Source organism: Carassius auratus, chromosome 21 (genome assembly GCF_003368295.1).
Source record: "Carassius auratus strain Wakin chromosome 21, ASM336829v1, whole genome shotgun sequence".
NCBI lineage: Eukaryota > Metazoa > Chordata > Actinopteri > Cypriniformes > Cyprinidae > Carassius > Carassius auratus.
This window is the reverse complement of record NC_039263.1, coordinates 14964217-14982815: the sequence shown is the minus strand read 5'-3', so window position 1 is coordinate 14982815 and position 18599 is coordinate 14964217. Positions and strand designations below refer to the sequence as shown.

The 18599-nt window shown below is 35.8% G+C and overlaps 2 protein-coding genes and 1 pseudogene across 2 annotated transcripts; 2 read left to right on the top strand and 1 right to left on the bottom strand.

The window, feature by feature from the left end:
- Positions 1–1269: 1269 nt before the first annotated feature.
- Positions 1270–5938, bottom strand: LOC113038657 (growth hormone receptor-like). The gene is made up of 4 exons (XM_026196253.1): positions 5536–5938; positions 3554–3639; positions 1656–1791; positions 1270–1504 (listed from the first exon to the last, which is right to left on the bottom strand). The coding sequence occupies exons 2-4, from the start codon at positions 3630–3632 to the stop codon at positions 1321–1323; spliced, it is 399 nt and encodes a 132-aa protein (XP_026052038.1). The 5' UTR covers positions 3633–3639; positions 5536–5938; the 3' UTR covers positions 1270–1320.
- Positions 5939–7745: 1807 nt separating this feature from the next.
- LOC113038640 (succinyl-CoA:3-ketoacid coenzyme A transferase 1, mitochondrial-like) lies at positions 7746–13894 on the top strand. Its single transcript, XM_026196233.1, has 17 exons — positions 7746–7933; positions 9203–9314; positions 9533–9623; positions 9876–10011; positions 10487–10636; positions 10746–10852; positions 11058–11118; positions 11227–11334; positions 11473–11587; positions 11699–11793; positions 11886–11934; positions 12230–12302; positions 12467–12542; positions 12638–12727; positions 12822–12902; positions 12986–13087; positions 13356–13894. Exons 1-17 carry the CDS (start codon positions 7844–7846, stop codon positions 13389–13391), a joined length of 1572 nt encoding a protein of 523 aa, XP_026052018.1. The 5' UTR covers positions 7746–7843; the 3' UTR covers positions 13392–13894.
- Positions 13895–14360: 466 nt separating this feature from the next.
- LOC113038109 (complement component C7-like) lies at positions 14361–18588 on the top strand (annotated as a pseudogene).
- Positions 18589–18599: the final 11 nt, after the last annotated feature.

The window sequence follows — 18599 nt, the reverse complement described above, 5'->3', positions numbered from 1 at the left end:
TTCCTTCTTCTCCTTGCCTCTTCTCCTCTTAATCTCTGTCAGGTTGGATGAGGGCAGATGCACATTTTCAGGTTTCTCTAGAAATATTTAATTGGGTTTAAGCTCAGGCTCTGGCTGGGCCACTCAAGGACATTCACAGAGTTGTCTATAAGCCACTCTTGCTGCATGCTTAGGGTCATTGTCTAGGGTGGAAGGTGAACCTTCTGCCCAGTCTGAGATTCTGATTAAGGTTTTCATTAAGGCTATCTAAATATTTTGGTGCATTTATTCTACTCTGACGAGTCCCTCAGTCCCTGCTGCTGAAAAACAGCCCCGCAGCATGAGGCTGCTACCAGCAAACTTACTTTTGAGATGCTACTCTGCAGGTGATGAGCAGAGCTGGTTCCTTTAAACATGATTAAAGGCTTAGAATTGAGGTTCATTAGACCAGAGAATCTTGTTTCTCAGAGGCTGAGGATCTATTATTTTGCAAATTCCAAGTTTGTTTTCATTGTAGATTTCTTCCATCTCCACGTATGATCATGGAGCTCAACTAAAGTTACCATCAGGTTCTTGGTCACACTTGGTTCTCCATCAATTGCTCAGTTTGGCCCGAGGCCAATTCTAGGAAGAGTCTCGGTTGTTTCAAACTTCTTCCATTAAGGGTAACAGAGAATTCATGCTTCTGTGACCCTTCAGTGAAGCAGAATTTTTTTCTGAACTATGTGTGGACTTCTGTGTAGCTTGATGTAAACCTGCCTATGAACTTTACAGGTAGTTATTTTGACCTCAGGGTTGTTTTTGCTCTGATATGCATTATCAGATTATCAGCTATTACACCTTTTATTTAGATGTGTCTGCCTTTCCAAATCATACCCCTTATTTGCCACAGGTTAACTTCATTCAAAGTGTGGTAACATCTATAAGTAATATGAATGTAGCCTCCTGAGCTACATTTTAACTGTCCATATAAGGGAATGAATACTTATGCAATGGAATCATTTAAGTTTATTTAGCTTCAATAAATTTCCAAAGATATTAAAAAACTTTTTTTTTTGCTTTACAATTATGGAGTATGGAATATATATATATATATATATATATATATAAATATATATATACATAAAATATATATTTTTAAAAATTAGCTAAAAGCACGAATAAATAGGTAATCAAAACTTATTGAAAACATATTTATACAAATCTATATTAGCGATATATTTTTGTATATTCTGAAATATTTAAATATATATGTGAAATATTTCTAAAATAGTTTTGCTACAAGGCATTGTGTACTTGAAAACAGGCCAAGAAAGAAAAGACAAAGAGTCAGGGTTTGTGTTAACGACATGGCTTACCAATGTCCTCCACGTTGAAGGAAATTTCGTCATAAACAATGTCAAGAGAGCGTGAACGCAGCTGGACCACATAAGGGAACCATATAACGGTGTTACTGGAATTGAAGTAGCATTCATTTTCCCTTATGGAACTGTAACTTGGACATTCCATCCATTTCTTAGAATCCCTGCAGACATGTGGAAAATTGTTTATCGTTAAGTAGAAGAACAGTCATTTTTCTAACAACTTAACTGCTTCACTGATTTTAGCTTATATTAATTCTCTTTTTGTGTATCAATAGTGCATTTAATTCTATGGTGTTATGTGTTTCTAATTACTTTTCTAATATGTAGAAAAGTCTCAGATCCTCATGTTCCGTGTGGTTCTGGAGGGATCCAGTCTCCCACTGACAACGGAAAGTCATCAGCTCTCGAGAAAAGCAGCCAGTCAGATGAGGCAGTGTTGAAGTCTGACCTGCAAAAAAGGTGAAGAACATACTTAAAAACCTTACTGGAATTGAACATACTTGCTTTAAGGCATGCTTCCAAGAAGTGTAATGGACCAGAATAAAATACCACGAATGTCATTTAGACGTTATTAGGACGTGTCACTGCAAATGCTACAATAACAGCAAAAGAAATATTTCAAAAGACATATGAATGCGGCATCAGTAATTTAATTTTATATTCTACTACAGCTTCATATTTTATAAACAATTGATAAATTATAAGGAATTAGGTTGAAATTGTTTTGCGTTTCAATGTGTTATTCAAGCACAGCTCAGAATGATCAAATGTTTTATAGCTAGAATATTATTCTGAAAAAAAAGGGCAAAAATTCTGCGAATGTCCTTCGGTTTAAATCAGCTTTGGACTAACAGGGTGTAACATAAATCCCAGTTGGGTTATAACTGTCAGCCGTGTTTTCCTGGAAATGTGTGCTGGCACTTTTCACATGTGTAAGTATTCGAGTGGCAGTGCACCGTTACTGCCTGCAAGAGTTTGGAAAGGATCTTTCCAAGCTGCTCAGCTGACAGCACTTAGACAGCAGTACTGATAAAACTTCAACTGATTTCAATTTGAACTAACAGCTATATTTAAATGTAGTACTCTAAGTAAAGTGTAACAGAAGAACTATTGACGTTTAATTTATATGCCACAGAACATTCTGTATGGTATGGTTATTTACACTACCAGTGTTTTTTTGTTTTCATGTAGTTACATCATCATTTTTGTGTAGTTCCTTTTTTCCCCCTTTTTCCAGGAAATACAGAGGAATGATCATTAAGAGCCACTAGCATGGTCTGGTGTTACTCGAGTATCAGTAGTAGTATTCAGTTACAGATTGAAATGACCTGCTTCTTTGGCAAACATGTAGTCTCATGTCTGTGGGTTTGACTTTTTTTTTTACATTTAAAATTACCAATTACCTTGTAATTGTTTTCCCTGTGCAATTAATTGGCCATGAAGCTTAATAAATATGTATTTTTTATTTATTTTTAATAATAATCTGCATGATAAAGGATAGGAAATGAGTCAGAGATATAATTTTTATGTTCCCATAGAAACTAATGTATAACTCAAATAGCACCTGCAGAGTAATGTCATGAACCTAACCATCCAATTCATATAGCAACATGCACTCCCTCCCACTTACTGAATCTGCTTCTTTTATAGAAAACATCATATCTGATTGAATTCATAATGGACAGAGCTGTTCAAAAGACAGTACTTACTTTAAAACTAAAGCATAGAAAAAAATGGTCTTGTGAAGAACGGTGGTGATGAAAAGCTTAAATAAAACTGTATATTGTAGTTCATTAATTCCATCCTAGACCCAGGAAAAATCTTGGTTCCACATTTCAGCTTTCTGATATTTTATTAGTGGGCTTTTGATTGATTCCATAATTAGTATAACCAGAGTTAGAGTACCCTGCATTTGGAGTTTTGTTATTAAAAATTTGTTTTACTTATGGATTTATTTTATTTCTTATGAAGAATCCAGTCAGTCTGCATTATGCAGATGTCCGTTGGACTCTCTGGGTATTTGCAGAAAGCCAAGGAGCTAACTTAGTGTGTCACAATGGCTCCCCAACTAATAAGAGAATAATAAACATCCTGTTTTTTGTTGTTGTTTAGCTAAACTGTTATAAAAAAGGCTCTTAAAGACATTTCTAGCCTCTCAAGTCATGTTTGGTTAGTGTAAAACATATACAGTATATTAAAAAACTACAAACCTTGTATTGTAGGAGGCACACTTTGTGTTGCCACAGCACAGGTCAACATGATACAGATGAAAAGGGTGGTCTCCATCATACAGTCCCTGTGAAAACCAAAATAAGGTCCATTATGTAATTGGTTTACAAACAACAAATGGAAGCAACCACCAGCTATTAGTCATAAATCTGAATAAGTCTAAATTACTTTAATTCAATTCAAACACTATTAGGCCATTCCCTTTCTATTTGAATAAACAAGTCAGAGTTATTCATTTGTTTCAATGCAGCAAACAAACAGTCCATGATACTGACAGGATTACGAAATCGCAGTAAACACAGTCCACTGACATCCATTTTAAGCCAAAGACTCTGGCCAGTAGTTGTGAAATAGATCTTCACTGCAACATGGCTTCGCTCCAATCTGATTCTGAAAAACATCTTCTCAGAAAACATCTTCTCAGAACTCCATCTATTGACTTCAGCTTCAGCTGTATGCGGATCACAACCCTTCCCTATTAGATTTAAATGGCCCTAACACACAGTGCAGCAGGACAGAGATAACAAACTCTCACTGAGGGTGAAGGGCTTGGTCCTTGATAAAATGGGTGCAATGTCAAAGCACATTATTAGGAAGTTGATAATAGAAATGCTGTCTTTGATATGGAGCTTCCGGAAAGGAATCCACGATCCGAGTCTGTGAACCTTTATTATTTAACGTGACAGTTCAACTATACACCACAATACCACAAAGAAAAAAACAAAACCATGAACCACTGACATTGTAAAGAGTAGTTGTGTAAGTAAATTACATGTATATCAATCAATCAACCATCTTTAAAGTATTTTAGCAGTACATCAAATAAATGTAGTGGCACTAAACATTCTGTCCACTGTTAACATATTGTATTTTATTCACACACATATTGTCATGTTGTCTAATTTTGCCTCCAGTTTTTAAAGTTGTCCCCTTTTTTCAGGATTGCTGTCAGTGTTTTTGGAGTGGGTGGATTGGAAATTTCGGAATGGAGCTGGAGCTAGTCCGCACGGAGTGGAATGTTGCACTCCAAATGTAATAAATCTATCTCTGAAGGGCATTTTGAAGTGAGAACAATCATACTGAAGGGCCATTGCAAATATAATTGCTCAAAACGGTCATCTTCGATGGCCAGAAGGACTTCGAATGGTACAACAGATGGACACCTCGCTATACCATGATTCTTTGCATAGGTTTAACTGTGTGATGATAGCGCCTCCTTAATTGGAAAATCGATGCGGATGTGTGTTCCAAGGAACAGTTTTTTGGTCCTCTACACCATTTGAATCTCTACCTTTGGAGGGTAAACCCTTCAAATAGATTAAGGAATAGTTATGAGCCCTTCAAATTGGAGCAGTGGAAATCTCTGTTGTTCCGCTCCACTCACGGATTCCAGTCCGGATTTTAGTTTATGTCTTTCTTGGAGATTCTGAAAGCTTGAAAGGTTGGCTTCTTTTGAAATAATTTTCTCGGAGTAGAACTATAACTAAATGGGAAGAATGTGTCTGACAGCAAGAATTACTTTTATCATAGTACTGTTTAAAGTTTAAAAGCAATATCACACTCACAATCATGCCTAAGACAGAACTGAACATATTTACTTTAACTCCTGCAATATTTACCTAAAATCATTTTGAATATAGCCTAATCCTCCACATCTGGCCATAATATGTCGAGAAAACTTTTCAACTGTCACGTAAACCTTAACCTTATTAGTGTACGCATTGCATGAACATCGTGATAAACGTAACGTAAACCAATAAGTGTTCCAAACGGAAATACAGAACATGCATTAAAAATACATGCACAATTTTTTTTCCAGTTTACATGATACATCTTTAATAATATGTATTTTGTTTTGCCCTTAAAAATTTTAATTCATTATTTTAATCTTCCACAAAAGCAAAAGGTGGAAACATACAGAATAAATCGCACGTTTGTCTCACGCACGTTACACTGAACTCACCTTTTCCAAGAGTGCGATTCAGATTTGTAGATCCTTGACTTCTATGAAAGTATTCCTTGGGGAAGCTCGACTTCTTCGTATTATAGCAGCACACCGTGGTTAAATGCAGCCTATATCTTCTATCAACGCACGGTTTAGAAAAAGCCTCATAAATTAGCCCAAATTTCTCTTCTACCGCTTTGCTTAAAGCGTGTCCTGTTGGTTGTGACAGGACCTCAGTTTGCCCACTGGATATCTGGTGGTACCAGGTTTTTTTTTTTTTTTTTTTTTTTTTTAGAGCATATTCGAAGAAAGGCGTCACTCGTCGTTGAAGCACCCTGTGTAGGGAGCTTAAAACTAAACCTTATACAGTAAGACACTAATCTGTTTACTGCATGTAGAGTTTCGCATGCGAAAAAAAAATGTATGTGGGGAACTCCGCCCTAACAAACGTCATCGTGTTTCCCTACCACAGCCTTTATGACCAAAGTATAGGTCTCTGCAGGAAAGTAATGGGAGTTACGAGATCAAGGTGTTTTTACACCATGATACTTGATTGGTTTATCTAATAGTGACGTTAGGTTTAGGGGTGGGGTTGGGTAAGGTTGATCATTTAGATTGCATGATTCAGAAACACCCAGCAGTTTCAAAACACCCACATGGTGATATACGCCCACTTTTGCTCTGCAGAGACCTAAGTCTCTTTAGGACAGTGCTTCTCAAAGTCCTGGCCCTCCTCCATTTCGTATTTCAAGAGCACTAATTTCCTACTTGATAAACTGTTAAACTTGTAAATCATTTGTTTAGTTTTTATTAATGTCTTTTTGGAGATTTAAAGCTTTACTGCGTGACATTGTTGTCATAGAAACCTGTGAGCGCTGCTAATATCAGGTTTTTATTTATTTATTTATTAATTAATTAATTATTACTTAGATTATTCCGGCCTGACTTATAGCGGTGTCCAAGTGTTTTGCGAGTTTTGCAAACAAAGCTGAGACTAATTTAAGAAAAAAAAAATAGGCTATAATCTAATAGCTATCTATTAAATGAATTTCGTTTAAAGCTGCAGATATTGAAAGCCATTTTCAGAGCTGTGTAATTAGGTTTCCACAAAGCTATCGAGTTTATTCTCATTTTTAATATAGCCATTGGCAGGTTTTGTAGTGCTTTGAACTTCATATATAGGCACTTACATTTATGATCAACAATGCAGAGCTGAATGGGTACACGTGACGTGACTGGAGTAGGGCACGTGTTTATGGGGTCTTGTTGTAGTAACAAGAACAAATAAGTTTAAAGGGCAAAGTGGAGAATTCAAAAGTTGGGCTTTTGTTAGTTGTTGTTACACTTTTTATAACAGTAAAAAGTCATTTTGACTTCAAAAACGCTATTGAACATTAGTTGTGAATGGCCATGAAAATCAAGCATTTTAAAACGTAGTTCATCGATCATCGTGTTCACTTGTTTATCCAACAGTTAATACAAAAATCATGAAACTGGAATTTTAGTGTGGTAAGGCTCATGTTCATGTAGATGTTCATGCATTCAGCCTAAGGAGAAGCTAAGAAGACATTCAAAAAGTATTATAAAAATCATTCTGTTTTAACCAAACCGTACAAATCCATTTTTTATATCTGTTGTTATATGTTTGGGTTCCTGGAGGCATTCAAGGTTAATTATAAATCTCAAAACAGGGTCATTTCCAGAATCATAATGGTATACATTTAGAGGAACGTTTCATGATCCACTCTTAAACTCTCATAAATCTCAGGAGGACAGACACACAGCGTATCTTAGGTCATTAACTCAGCCATGTGTCTGTGGTGTCCAGTGTCCGTTCCACCCCAATCGTTTTTGTGCTAGTCTTGAAACTTCTCAACAGCTGTCAGACTTCTCAAAAGGCAAAGACCTTTAACCCCGGTCTTCTATAGTTTTGCATGGCATGTTAAATTTGCTCTTATAGCTCTTATATCTTCTTCCCTCTACATGGTGCGACCTCACGTTGGGTACTTACCGACATCATGGACACAGAGGATTGTTGATTTAGTTGCTGTATTTTGGATGTGGAATTTTAATGAAGTCCACAACTAAATGCAAACAATGGTTTATGATTTTGTATCATTTATAGCTTCTATTGATGTATGGGAGTCATTATGGGGGGGGGGGGTGTTTACTTGATGTATAATGACACAGTACAAAAGTACTCTTAAAACTGCCCTAAATCCCCGTTAACCCGCCCTTTGCCCTATTTTAAAACAGACCAGGATTGATCCAGGTTCTGTGGTAGACAGTGATTACTTTCCTGTAAAAAGTTTAAGTTGTTCTGAAAATGTCTTTTCAGAGATTACTATCAGGTACTCTTCTCAGAGGCAGACTAATATCATTTAAACCACAGGGACGTATTTATCGTCATGGTAAGGTAAGTAAAAATTGTTAATAAAATTGCATCATTTTCGGTTTTAGACAAATAATGTGATTTCGTTGATGTTTCTTTATTTGTTCATGAGTATTCTATGTAATGATTTAAGGGACTAAAATAAATATATGACAATCCTTGAATAATCTTTGTATCTAAAGAATTTTTATTATTTGTTGTTCCCTAATCAGTTATCACAAATAAAGATGCAAATCAACCATTTAATCAAATAGCTTTGCAAAGTTACATATTTTCCATATACAAAGGAACAGATTACAATTAAGCTTCAAATAACAATGTAAAATAAGCTTTAAAATAAATTAATTTCTGCTGTATTGATTCATTGTTTGCACAGCAGCGATGTTTGCACAGAATATCAGAATATGTCCACGTGTCCACATTGTACTGTAAGGTTGTTTGTGGCACATGAAGCTTGGCATTCTGCACACTTCATTTTGTATAATTAAAATCACAATTTGTTGGATTACTGCATTTTATTGATACATTTCCTTTTAAAAACTAAGACATTAAAGAAACGTGTTATATCATATAATTCATTTTTGACTTCCGAATGCATTGTTGTTTGCTTTGAATTTGAATTTCACTGTAAAGATGATTTAATTAAAGAGAAAAACCCATAAAATAAATATGTTAGAAGAATGTCTTGCAAAGGTTCCCATTATGTTTTGAACATGTTATTTATGGACTTTTTATAAAATCTTTTCTGAACTTATTGTTATTATTATTATTTAGTCATGCAGAAGTTAAGGAAACAGTCCATTTTATAAATATGCAAATATTATGAATCATTCATTTGAATGTGCACAGAATGCTCTGAAACAATTCATAAAAAACATTTAGATGAAGAAATAAAATGTTCTATGAATTTTGCATAAAGAGTGGTGTTGTGCCAATGTTTTTAGAACATTATTAACTACCAGATAACTCGGAATTAATTTTTTTGAAAGATATAACTTTCTTCCGAAGTACAAAGTTTCAACAGCTCATAATCTTGTTTATTGGATGAATCATTTTAATTACATATACATTTTCAGACCAGCCACTAATTAATCAATCATGACTAACACAGTCCCAGAATAAGGACATAAATTTTTTTTGTTAACATTAATGAAAAAATGTTTGTTCATAACTTTGAGAGAACCTTGCCAGCACATTTGTTCTGAGAATGTTCTTTATTAGCTGGGAATGAGCAATTTCATATTAACTGTGCCTAATAGTATGCCATGCTCTCCCTGTCACATTACTCCACAGGAATTCAGCTGCTCTCATTTCTCAACTTCCCAGTCATGGAGTGCGTGTTTTTATTTGGACCCAACAGAGGCTGTCAAAGACATTCCTAATGGCTCCATGCTTCTTGTCGGAGGTATAAGGAAGGAACTTATGCCATATCAAAGCATGTGCCCACTAAATGTGCCTCTATACATGTAGTTCTGCACAACTATAGGATGCAGTGCTATCTGATAAGTTGTTCATACAGCTAAATGGTATTTCCTGCGCTGATATCATGTGCTGTAGATAGAACATAATGTGTCCCCAAGCAGTATCCCTGTGTGTGCTTAATTTCCTCCCTTTCTGTCTTAGGCTTTGGTTTGTGTGGGATCCCGGAGAATTTAATCAGCGGTCTGTTGAAAACGGGAGTAAAAGACATCACAGCCGTGAGCAATAATGCTGGGTGAGAGAGATCTCTAAACAACATGTTGGTAAAGGCAGTAAAGGGACGCAGTGTTTCCAGAGAATTCTCTAATGTGGATCAACTCATATTTACAATGGGTTGCTGTCATGTACTCTGGGAAATAGTCCGATGGGGTCAAGGGGCAGGAAAGCGGGGAAAAAGGGAAAGGGGCCCTCAAGAATCAGGGCTTGAAGGAACACCAGTGTGATTTCTTGTGTGACTAACAAACTACATGATTGTTTCTGATGACAGGGTTGATAACTTTGGCCTGGGAATGCTTCTGAAAACCAAACAGATAAAACGCATGATATCTTCATATGTTGGGGAAAACGCTGAGTTTGCGAGGCAATATTTATCAGGCGAGCTGGAATTAGAGCTCACTCCTCAGGTAGAGCATTTAACTCTCAGCAATTTACATGCTCCATGTCTAGTTTGGCTAATTTTATTTCTTCTGCCTTACTTTAAAGTCAATATTAAAATACTATATTTACCCAACCCCATTTACATTTAATAAAAATTTATAAATGTAGAACTATGTATAAATAATGTTTTTGATAGCATTACTAAAGACCAGATAACTTTGAATGAACATGCTGGAGCAAACTTTGATCGAATCTTGCCGAAATCAAAGTTACCAACATTTTAAGAATATTCATTACAAGTTGGATACCAATAGCCAGATAGCGGTTTGGGTTCTGCTTTATCAAACATGCATTCAGATTTGTTGTGGGTAACACAAACAATCTTCAAAATTCCACACTGAATATCTTTTTCACTCAGAAACATTATAACAATGGGTTGAAAAAGAAAAGAATGTTCACATTGACATTAAATACTGTTTGATTGATTTAATTCTATCCCAGGGCACACTAGCAGAGAGGATACGAGCTGGCGGTGCAGGCATCCCAGCATTTTTTACTCCCACCGGGTATGGCACTCTCATCCAGGAGGGTGGATCACCCATAAAATACAACAAAGATGGCAGCATTGCAATCGCAAGTGAAAGCAGAGAGGTGTGGTGAGGCGTATCACTCTCAAAACATGTTGATGGTTTTCCTTTTTTTTTTACTTTCAGAAAAACATTACATACATATATAAATTATTATCCTTTGTTTGGTTCAGGTTCGGGAGTTTAATGGCAGACATTATGTCATGGAAAAAGCCATCAGGGGCGACTTTGCTTTGATAAAGGCCTGGAAATGTGACAAAGCAGGAAATCTTATTTTCAGGTCAAGAAGTTCACTTTAACACCATTTGTCTTTTAAAATAATTTTTCATTATCTTACGTTTTCTTTAAACCAAGAGCCTACTTACCCTAGATTGTCCACTAGGTGTCAGGCTTTATCTGTGTAACAATCTACGAATGTTTCTAGAATATCAGTATTCATGCAATTACTAAACTTTTTTATTTATTATTATTTATTTTTTTTACAGGAAAACAACTCGCAATTTCAACCAGCCTATGTGTAAAGCAGCTAAAGTCACAATAGTGGAGGTTTGTGACCCTCCAGTTTGTTTTGGGCTTTGTGATTTTGACATTTCCTATTGTCAAGTTTGAGGTCCCACAAAAAAATAAAAATAAATGACTTACTTTGATGCACAGGTTGAGGAGATTGTTGAAATTGGAAGTTTTAGTCCTGAGGAAATTCACATCCCTTCCATATATGTAGACCGGGTAGTGCAAGGAGCCAGCTATGAAAAACGAATTGAGGTGAGAAAGACATTTGAACTTGTCTGAGCTTCTCATTTAGAGCTGTTTATTTCATAAATCTCACCGTATTGTTTATTATGCGCACATTTAACTTTACAAGAATGTGTAGGTCATGTTCAGGACTCTTTTTGTTCATAGAAAAGGCTGGTTCAGTCTAGCAAGGATGAGAAACCTCAAGTCAAACAGGACTCAGATATTACCCGGGAGAGAATCATCCGGCGAGCCGCGCTGGAGTTTCAGGATGGGATGTATGGTATCCTTCAGTAGCCTGACCGCAGAAATCACCATCAACATGATAGATATTGCAAAATACACATTGCTAACTATTCTGTTCCCACATAATGTACCTTGACAACCCTTCAAGCAAATCTTGGCATTGGAATCCCTATGTTGGCCAGCAATTACATTAGTCCTGAAATCACTGTCCACTTGCAGAGTGAGAATGGAATTTTGGGACTGGTGAGTATCCCTTTTTAAATAGCCTGAGCAAGTCATTTTTATTAATGAATTTCCACTTTTCAATTTTCAATCCCCTTTTATTTTATTTGTAGGGTCCCTATCCAACAGAGAGTGAAGTGGATCCTGATTTAATCAATGCTGGTGCAGTTTTATCATATTTGATATTCTTTTAATTAAATTGTTAATACTACACATACCCAAGAGTAGAAGTGAGTAAAAATCTTCAGTGCGAGATCCACCAACATTGCTGCCATGTAATGACTAAAAAACAGTATAGTTGCTCAGTATACACACAATTTACACATTACACACAACATAATCCTAATAATAATATATTTGCTATATAAGAAATATATTGTAATAATGAAATAATATAGAATAGTTCTAAAATCCTTCTTAACAACTCTCAGATCTTGGCTTTTTTGTGTGTGTTCAGGTAAGGAGACGGTAACAGTTTATCCAGGAGCTGCCTATTTCTCCAGCGATGAATCCTTTGCCATGATCAGAGGGTGAGTGTCTCAATGCATCGGTCGTTTATGATTAAACTAAATACAACTGCACGTGAATAAGAATGTTTAGCGTGAGAATTAAGACGTGCAGCTTTTGGGGTACATTTTATGGATAATTTTTTATGTTGTTCCCCCTATTTTTCTTTCACTTCATCTTTTTTTAGAGGTCACATTGACCTGACCATGCTGGGAGCAATGCAAGTTTCTAAGTATGGAGATCTGGCCAACTGGATGATTCCAGTATGAGTTTTATGATCTGTATTACTGTATCATGACTGATAGACATGCAGTATGTTTTCACTTGCCTGGTTTGACATGTTCCATGTGTTTCTCAGGGTAAAATGGTGAAGGGCATGGGTGGCGCAATGGACTTGGTATCTAGTGATGCCACAAAAGTAGTTGTCACTATGGAACATTCTGCCAAGGTACAATAAACTTTACACTCTCACTTACAGTCATTATGTTTTAGCATTTCCTATCACTCTGTGTAAAATAGATTTTTTTTATATATATTTAAAGGGTGGGAAACATAAAATCTTAGAGAAGTGCACACTTCCTCTGACTGGAAAACAGTGTGTTGACCGTATAATCACTGAAAAGGTCAGTACAATTTATTTCAGAGAAACATAACATATGTTGCACCTTTTCAAGGACAGTGTGATGTTTGTTGTCACTTGTTCTAGGCGGTGTTTGATGTCGATAAGAGCAAGGGTTTAACTCTCATTGAGATTTGGGAAGGACTGACACCAGAGGACATCAAAGCATGCACTGGGACACAGTTTGAGGTGAGGCTAGAAAACTACAACATATATTGTCCTTATTCTGGGACTGTGTTAGTCATGATTGATTCAGTAGTGGCTGGTCTGAAAATTTATATGCAATTAAAATGATTCATCCAGTAAACAAGATTATGAGCTGTTGAAAATTTGTACTTCGGAAGAAACAAACCAATGTTATATCTTTCAGTTGTGATTGAAGACACTTTCCTTGTTGTGAGAAAGTTTTGTGTATAAGTGCACAATGTATCACTTAAGTCATTCCGGTATTTTTCAGGTGTCAAAAGACTTACAACCGATGCAGCAGATATGAGATAATACTGAGGATTTAAACTGACGGCCTTCTGCCAGTATAAAGGACCAGAGCCAGAGAGAGGACGTGACTGCCTTCATTTGAACAATTCTTTGCTTTTTTGGATGTGGCATAAATACAGAATTCATTGTTAAATAGATGCATGACTCTTCTCACCATGTTAATTACGACTTGCTCGAAACATATTAGAACTTAGTAACTCTCCAAGAGTGAAAAACATCACCTTTTAAGGTTAGGTTTAAGACACCGTTAAACTATATTGTTTCTGAAATTACATTGTACACGAGTGATGAAAAGCAATGGAATCTGAGTAGATTTAATATTAAATATTTTAGTAATAATATTGTTAACAATGATGATGTACTGAAACATATTTTAAATGTGTTTTTTGCAATGATTTTTGCAAGCTAATCAGCATGGAATAATGCAGCTGTGCTACTTGACCTTGATACTGATTTATTCGCTCTTGCCACAGTTTAAAATAAATAATGTCGGTGTGATGTGTTTTTTTTGTTGTTGTTGTTGTTGCTTTGTCAGCATAGTCATTTAATTACTGTTTTACAAAGCTTTATTGTGACGCATAGAAACAGACCATCCAGTGGATCTCTACTCAGGACATGTTTTGACCCTAGTGTCACTCTGTGATTGGTCATTGACCTGAAAAACAAACATTGCACAACTCTCTAAAGACAGAGGTCTGTGGGTTCCACAGGGTTTGGGACAAAACACTATTTCACCATCCTCCTTACAATACTTAATGAACCCCATGATATTTCAAATGACAAGAAACAAAACAACATGCATACACTACATGCTACAGGAATTTACACATTTAAAGACCAGATTGTGAAATGGTAACACAGTAATCCCAGAGATGAATATAAACTGGCATAGTCAGTGTGAGGGAAAACAAGCCAGCACTGACTGTCCCTCAGCTGAGTCATGCTGGGAATTCCTGTCAGAGGCAGAATGATGTCACAATCCCTGTAAGAGACCCAGGGCCCATCACTGCATCTATCAAATCTGTGTAGTCTGCAGCATTAAGGTATGAAGTTGTCCACACAAAAAGTTAAAGTAAAGAATGAATTGCAGATGTAGAGAATAAAAAGTATGGTAGTCAAGGCAAGATTCCAGTGTTATTATTGTATAGGCTAACTGAATACAGCTCAAATAAAACATAAATGTAAATTCTGATAATGATTCCGACGGTATCATTCCTTTGTGTCCTTATCGTTAGAGTTCTATGTGTTACGCCTGCCAAGTTTCAAAGCTAAACTCTTATTTAACAGAGCAGGAAACAAATTATTATTTTACATTTAGAACAGCTTTTAGTGTACAGAATTATATATTTATCGTTATCGTTGTAGTTATCATGAACAGGCCTTTAGATTTCAAAACTGAAACAAATACAGGTCCTTCTCAAAAAATTAGCATATTGTGATATTTTCCATAATGTAATGATAAAAATTAAACTTTCATATATTTTAGATTCATTGCACACCAACTGAAATATTTCAGGTCTTTTATGATGATTTTGGCATACAGCTCATGAAAACCCAAAATTCCTATCTCAAAAAAATCAGCATATCATGAAAAGGTTCTCTAAACGAGCTATTAACCTAATCATCTGAATCCACGAATTAACTCTAAACACCTGCAAAAGATTCCTGAGGCTCATTATGGAAAATATCACAATATATCACAATATGCTAATTATTTGAGAAGGACCTGTATTATAAATATTGCTGTAAGCATATAGGTTTAAGTAAATTACTAGTAAAACTATTGTAACACAAGTATCTATTAGGCTAAATACTGTAATAGTGTTTAGCCTAATAATTTAGCCTAATAATTTATTACAGATAAAAAAAAAGACAATGTTTTCAGATTTGCCCAGCTGCAAGACCCACCGCCCAACTCTGACCTCACAAGAGGGTAAAATACGGCTTTTACACTCAGTATAAACCATTGTTCAATTTATTGTATAATACAATATGTAATATTTGGCATTCTTCAAGTTTGATGTGTTGACAGCTGAGTTAAGAGCCGGTGTCATTAACATTCGTAACTTAGGTGGCCAGTGCAAGAGAGTCTTCAGTGGAGATCACAGAGACTTCCAAAGAGTCTACTCAGATATAGCATTCAGGTGAAAAATTCATTTTAGGCCCATGTCTTTATTATAATGATAGCTAGGATATTACAGTCAAACCATAATGTATTCAGACACCTTCAGCATTTCTCACATTATCACGGTTTATTCGCTATAGTTTAGAAAATGGTAATAAAACATAACAAGAACTCAGAGTTAAACTGTCTAAACAAATTAATCTTGAAAATGTCAGATAACTTTGATAGAAAGGTACGTATTGGATTGCAATCAACCAAACATTATTCAGCTGTTAAAGTTCACAATTAGATAATACCAATATAAGTTAACCAATTACAAATTACAAAATGTTATTAGTTCGCATTAGCAATTAAAGAAAAAACACTTAAGCAAAACATGGCAAGGTGAAAAATTAAATGAGGTCATGTTCATAAAACCTTTCATAATGAATTGAAACAGGACAAGGTAACAATGCAATCATCATATGAAATAGTAAAAAAGGTTAACATTTTTTGATTGTATTATATTTTAAATGCTGTTCTTTCTGTCTTAAAAACCTATCATCTGCAGATAATAAGAATGAGTTAGAGGTGGCTCAGTTCCAGAACAATGCTCCTTAGTACCCCCTCTCTCTGAAAACTTCTGGAAGGATCTTTCAGCCCCGCCCAGCACATATGACCCTTCAGCCTGTCTATTCTTTATACAGCATTATGGCAAACATTACATGGAAGAGGGCTCTCTGGGTGGCCAGTATCAGGCCCTGCTGGAGGTGGACACAAGCTATGTGATGGAGATGAGTATGTGTTAAAGCTGCGGTAGGGAACTTTTGACGCTCTAGCGGTTAATAAACAGAACTGCTTGCGTCTTGCGGAAGAACATCGTAGCCGGAACTACTTCTCTCTGTTTATGTCTATGAAGAATCACAAAGGTACTGTGGAATCTAAAATAGTCCGAATATAAACAATTATTAGGTGCACCCTAGTGATTCAGGACAAGCTAAAAACACGGTTTGGAAAATGGATTCATGGTGTACTCGCTTATTATATACATTTTTCTACATTTTGAACACAAACAAAGTTACGGACCGCAGCTCTGATTGGTTGTTTCTTACCAGGAGCGGATGAATTTCTGAAATGGCAATAGGACCACTGGGAGGAGCCAGAAGAGCTTGATTTTTTTCACAGATTATCTGTCTCATATTCTACTGTCAGGACATAATGACAGGTTTAACAAATATGTAAAAAAATATATATTTACAAAAGTTACCTACTGCAGCTTTAACTTCCGGTTTTCCTATATTAATATTTAAAGGGATAATTCACCCAAAAATTAAAATTCTGTCATTAATTACTCACCCTCATGTTGTTCCAAACCCATAAAACCTTTGTTCATCTTCGGAACACAAATTCAGATATTTTTGATGAAATCTGAGAGCTTTCTGATCCTCCATAGACAGCAATGTAATTACCGCATTCAAAGGCCAGAAATGTAGTTAGGATATCGTTAAAATATTCCATGTGACATCAGTTTTTCAACCGTAATTTTATGAAGCTAGGAGAATACTTTTTGTGTGCAAAGAAAACAAAAAGTAACGACTTTATTCAACGACTTTCATTCTTCCATGTCAATCGACTCACGTTCACAAGAGTACCATGATGTATGCAATATTCAGTATTTCAATATAAGTGTATTTGATTGAATATAATTTTAAAAATCCAAATATTTTAATTTGTGTTTGATTTTTATTATTAATATTATTATTAATATTATTATTTTATGTAATATATTTTAGTGTAATATATTTGAATGCAGTGCAATGTTGGCACACAGCCCTTAAGCTTGATCAACCTTGATTTTTCTGGTCTAGAGAATTTTATTTTATGCATGCTTCAGTCCAGATTTTGTGTGATGGGTGCCAGAATGGTCATTTTAGCTTTTCCTCATCAACAAAATCCCTGTGTAAAATATGTGTGAATCTTTCTTTATTTTTTCTCTCTGTTTAATGTAGGACATCCTGTTTATATCGCTGGCCTTAATATTCTAGATTTGGAAAACCCTGACAACCCTAAAGTAATAAAACACAAGGTATGACAGAATTAAGACATCAAAAACATGTGCATAGAAGTATAAAGTAAGTATAGAAGTATTCATAATCTGGCATCATATCCCTAGTTGCGGTCACTCTATGAGGTGGTCAAAGAGGTGCCATGTGCCGGGCTGAAGAAACTCCACCTCAAGGGGGCACTGGAGGCCTATCTGGAGGAGCAGAGCCCTTGGCATGACAGTGTGTGCAGGCCGGCCATCATAGGGTAATGCCTGCCAGAATGGCCATGTCCTCAGAGAACCACCTGGCAAGAATGTTTTTGTTAATTTATTACAGATAAACTCAAATGCAAATGTGTGTCTTTAATGATACACGATTATCTGAACAATCAGTAATGATATTGACACAAAATTGTATTTTGGTTTGGACATCTCTGAAGATGATGAAAATTTGTAGTGCATTCAGCTGAATCAGTTCCTGCTATGTAGGCCTATCTATTCTCTTAACTGAAGGATTCGTTTTTTATTTTTTACTATATTCATTAAACCAACTTGTGGATAAGTTCCTCATGGTATGTGGTTAATTATTGCACCATAATCAATACAGCCAGCTCATAACTCATTTGCATATACAATGCAGTTTTCTTATGAAAGCATTGATTCAGCACTGAAAGCAGTTTATATGTTTAAAGTAACAAGCCTGTTCTTCTTGTCTCAAACTGGTCCTGCTTTACAAGAGTAACTGAAGGAGTCTGGAGCTGCTGGTCTGCCTGGAGTAGCTGCTTCCAGGGTCAAAGTCAAGGACTCGGTCGTTCCTGCTCCAAGAAACGGAGGCAGGAACTGCATTGGAGAGACCATTGAGGAAGAGCTGTGAGGACCCTGATTTTGAACACCTCAAGTGTGGATAAAAAATTAGTACATTTTATTTTGGTTTTCATTTTTTCATACAAACTCACAACTGTTCTTCCATACTTTAGAATGATGGAGCCCCATTGCTTTGATCCCTCAGTGACACCAGTGAAGACGTGTAAAACTCCACCTTCTTAGACAAATGGATT